At 35.1% G+C, this 5,066-nt stretch overlaps 1 protein-coding gene across 1 annotated transcript; it reads right to left on the bottom strand.

Moving 5' to 3' along the window:
* Positions 1-203: 203 nt before the first annotated feature.
* On the bottom strand, positions 204-4,552 carry LOC110110970 (pyridoxal phosphate homeostasis protein). Its single transcript, XM_020842633.2, has 5 exons — positions 4,376-4,552; positions 1,701-1,788; positions 1,230-1,363; positions 1,049-1,147; positions 204-616 (listed from the first exon to the last, which is right to left on the bottom strand). Exons 1-5 carry the CDS (start codon positions 4,550-4,552, stop codon positions 521-523), a joined length of 594 nt encoding a protein of 197 aa, XP_020698292.2. The 3' UTR covers positions 204-520.
* Between the last annotated feature and the right edge of the window lie 514 nt (positions 4,553-5,066).

The following is a 5,066-nucleotide window of genomic DNA, read 5'->3' as shown; positions in this document are numbered from 1 at the left end:
AAAATTTTATAAAATAAGTAGTTAGACCTATAATGATTTTTGACATAAAATATTGGCTATTAAAAGAAAAGCATAAAATTAAGTTAATTGCTGAGGATGCTCACGTGAATGGGGCTTCACACTTGAAGACAAATGTAAAATGATTATATACGTGAAAATAAGTACTTTATAATAGCACATACAACAACGAAATAAAACTTAGATTAATATAAGATTAGATCCTATTATTATTAAAATATTCTATATAAAAAATATAAATCTTTTTACAGAATTTCAACTGCTCTACTGAATTCATGAGCTTATGAGCTTATTCAATGATGATCGAGACTAAACATTGTGGACCTGCATCTACAATAATATTCATGAAATCATTCTCCATGCATAAAAAATATAATCATAAGTACCTATCAGAATAACATGCTCTGATCATATAGGCTGGAATAATGTATAACAAAAGCAACTTACCCTGTTATATTTTCTTATTGTCCCATGAAAAATGCAATCCTATAGTTCATGAACTTCAGGTTTTTGGCTCACTGTCTTTATCTTTCTTGGGGTACTCCCTTGGTCCAAAGATGGTTGATCCTATTCTAACATTAGTACTTCCCATTTCAATCTGCAAAATTAACAGTGTTAATTCATCAAACAAAGCCATTAATCAAGTCATCATATTAAGGTTTCGTTTGGGGCATCTTTCTTAATGCTTTATAAAAACAGCTTTTTGATTAAAAAAATAAAATTTTTGTACAAAAAAGTTGCTTTAAGAAGCAGTAAGAAAACTTCTCAAACGAAATCTAAGATTTGGTTTGAAACTTTTTTTTGTCATCATTTTTTTATTGCTATGATAATTTTTTTTTAAGGTTAGAAAGCTGCTTAAAAAACAGTAAGAAAACTATCTCAAACGAAACTTAAGAAGAAGCATTTTAAGGATTGGAAGGTGGTTTGAAGTTCTAACAATACAAAAGGAAATTTGTCAAAATTATCATCTATCAAGTAAATAAGCAGAAGGCAACAATATTTTTAAGGTTTAATTTTATGAGGTACTTACGGCTTGCTCGAAGTCTGCAGACATGCCCATAGAAAGCTCACACTGCTCCTCCGGGATACCAAGAGCTTCGCAGACCTCATTCCTACACCTACGCAATGTCTGCTTCAAAAGAATATAATCAGACAAATGAAGGTGTTGAAATAAGATGCAACAATAGGCTACTTGAAGTTTGAGAAAGCACGTTGAAATTTTCTGGAGTTGAGGAATAGTCGAGCATTCCTATTGTCATAAGGCCAGAGAAGATGAGATTAGGACAGCCAAATTTGACATGCTTTGCTAGCTCCACACATCCAGAGGGTTCTACACCATATTTTGCTGCAAAGAGTTATGGAAGTTTAATTAAGGATTCAAAGGGATTCGAAGGGAGATATGTCAATGCTACAGATCAAAAGAAGAAAAACCATTTTGTAAAACCCATACAATATCCCATCGATAGCCACAACATTACAAAGGATATCTTTTTTGCAAGTTTTTTTAAGACCTTCGAACTTGCAGCTGAATCATTTATAAACGAGAAAGACAGATAAAAAAATGGAGATCCTAAGTAATCTTAGGATGACAATAATACAGCGGATGCTGGACTTGTAATATTATGTTGCTAAAACGTACAGAGAAAGAATGCTTAGAAAAAGGTCACGCTTTCACAACTTACACTCCTCTCCGCTGGTATTCACTTGGACAAAAACCTTCAGAGGCTTTCTTCCAAAGTTGGCAACAGCTCGATTAAGATGATTGGCAATCTACAAGCAAAAGTTAGATGCATTAATGGTCATATTGTGAGTGAAAGTATTCGTTTTAAATGATGCTAGACTCTCAATCTCTTCAAATGCAAAATTTGAATTTTGTTTATGGAGAGATTAGGGTTTCACGAGTGCAATTTTTTTGACATTATTGATGTAAACAACCATCAAATTTGTAGTTGAACTGAGATCAACTAGATAATTTCACAGAGAACTTAAGCATGGTGAAAAAGGAAACCAATTATAAATTACGGGGGAATCTAAAGATTGCAAGAAAATGGCCGTGGTTTTCATCATATCATATTCCACAGTACATAATTTCTACATGTAATAGCAAAAACAAAAAAAGAAACTTTATTCCAAATTTTAAGTTACGTTGAAATGATGAAACTTTGTTTTGTCATGATTATAATCAAATAAATGGTTGAATAAATTTAAACGTAGTACAAAATTGTTGAAGTCAATTAAAGTAAAACAAGTAGTCTTTTGTACGACAAAGGATGCCACGGTAAAACAAAGGTGTAAGACAGTATGATACCTAGCAACGCATGGAGTTTTTCTACTTTGAGTAGCTTCGCTTTCTTTATGACTACATAGAACTGCATGAGTCCATGCCATCATCCAAGAAGAACACCAATAATAAGGACAAGCTCAAGCTTAAGCTTATTTATAAAAGGACCAGCTCAACTAATAAACTATCTAACAAGCCCATTTGGAGCTAGCATTTGAGACAAATCAACTCACTTAAATACCTGATGAGAGCAGTTACTGTAATTGAGGCAACTTTATCTAGTAATTTATTCTTTTTAAGATCATCGAAGAAAATATTGGTCATAACATTAAAGAATTTCTTGGACATAAAATTAAAGAGTACTTGCACATAGAGATCCAGAACTAAAAGAAGAAGAAATAAATAGGCAAAGTTGAACCTAAATTTCTTTTAGAAGCTCTTATTATTCGTTCAACTTCCCCGTCACATTTAAAGAGAAATGAATAGAACATAGATTTTAATTAAATATATAAATGATAACATTCAAATTCCCACCGCATTTAATGGATCAAGCAACCTCAATAGTTTGATTAGGTGCATTTACAAAGTACGCCCTAGGCCCCTGAGTAGTTTGAGTGCAGGTGGATTTTAAGTAAATGTTGCCCAAATGAAGAGACTAAAACCAAAACAATGTAGATATGTCTAAAAGGCAGAATATATCCTATGAAGCCTGAATTTTTCAAAAAGACTCATGTCCAAATGGGACATAGACATGCTCTAACATAGCTTTCATGCATAAAATATTGTCATGCTTATTTTGCAATATTAACAATACGATATGACTAGTACATGCCTTGGTAGGGCGGAGATTTTCCCTAATACAATCAACATTTTTCATTTTGATAATATTTTGAAGGTTAATTAATAAATACATAATATAAAAAAAGAAAAAGCTCAAAATGGTCCTTGTACTATTACATAAGGCCATTTTAGTCCCAGATATCTAAGGGATTCAATTTAATCACATATATGCAACTAAGGACATTGACCATTGTGGCCAAGACCAAATAGAGTAAGCCAAGCTATATACCATTATTGCTGGAATTTTGATGCAATTTATTAGTTGCATATCTTAAAGAGTTTCAAGTAGCAGGGATCATAGAGGATAAGAAATGCCCACTTTCCAGACCTTATAGATGAAATAGCAAAAATTAAGAGAGGTGCTCTAATCAATTTAGATTCTCTGTAACTTTCAGTTTAGGCGACTGATATATTAGGGACCACAGCAATCATACGGTTGTTCTAATGGAACTTTGTACTATATTAAAAATATAACATCTTTTATCATGGTAAATTAAAATATCTACTAGAAGAAAACCCTGAAATATATATTTATGCTGCCTCCATTGTGATTGAGAAGTCACGGGCATGAATCAAGAAAATAATCTCTATAGTGGAATGATAAATTGAGTAACAAGTATTGTATCATAGTCACTTCCCAAAAGACGTCCAATAGCAAAACGGACTTCGTTGTTGCGTTCGGAACGTCCGAGTCACCTAAGAATGACTATAACTTTGCTCAACAAAAATCGAGTGAGGAAACCGGCGACGATGCACAAATTTTAAGGAAATTGTATGTTTTTCAAGATAAATTTTCATTTTGATTTCCGTTATTAATTATTATTATAAAAAAAAATCAATCGAAATCAAATCCGACTCCTTACCTCGCCTGCAGCCTTGACGTCCAGCCACGAATTCCTCACGTCGACGACGACTTTCTACGATCTTCACATGACCTCTGCTCATACGCATGAAATCTCTATTCGTCCTTAAATTAAGGATGAAGCATATTGCTTCGTTTAGCTCGCACTCAATTGAACTCCTTCCACATTCGAACAGCTCCCATCTTCAGCCTCCGACTTCCTCACAAGCGCCATAGATATCGTTGCTTCTTCCTCTTACACCTGACTCACTTTAGATCTCCAACCGCAAACTCCCGCAAACCTTTCGACCTTCTCTCCTTGCATCTACACACCCGTCCTCACCACTTCACCTTCTAGCCAGCTCGAACCTCCCCTCCGATTCAAAGCCTCCAACCATGCTCTTCCCGTTTCTTCCTGACCGTCTGTCCTCAAGCCACATACCCTCAATTCCGTCAGCCTGCAGCTCCTGTAGCCAACCCCAACTCACATTCACCTCGATCAATTCCAACCGAAGACCACCTCTCAAGTTTGTATGATCCGGTCCCTTCTCCCGATCCAGAGCTAAGAACATGCAAGCAGGAGGGACAGGTGTGCAAACAAAGATCAAGTAATCAATGTGCAACACTCACATCAATAGTACCCTGCAAGCAGAAGGGACAGGTGTGCATTGAACAACTTGCCAGCCAGCATGTACATAAAGAATTTTATGATGAATGCAACTCACCAATCAGTGTGCGTATGGAAACCAGTAATGAATGTAGCTCAACTGGTAGCCCACATCGACATGCAAACGAAGATACAAAACCTATTTGCAAATGGAAATATTCCCTACAACAATAATTTGCAAACATGTTTATCATTCCTTATGAGTACTGAAGGTCAATATGAAATGAATGTAACGACTCGCCAGTCAACAAGTATGGAGAAATTAGTGGCGAATGCAGCTCAATCAATAGCTAATAATAGCATGCTGTCAAATGTATCGGTCTCCTATGAACATTGGAAAACCAATATGGAATGAATATAGCATCTCATTAGCCAACATGCGTGCCAATGTGGAATGAATATAGCATCTCGCTAGCCAA

This window comes from Dendrobium catenatum, unplaced genomic scaffold (assembly GCF_001605985.2).
Source record: "Dendrobium catenatum unplaced genomic scaffold, ASM160598v2 fragScaff_scaffold_133, whole genome shotgun sequence".
NCBI classification, from domain to species: domain Eukaryota; kingdom Viridiplantae; phylum Streptophyta; class Magnoliopsida; order Asparagales; family Orchidaceae; genus Dendrobium; species Dendrobium catenatum.
Note: the sequence above shows the minus strand (reverse complement) of the source record. Positions and strands in the feature narration are given on the sequence as shown.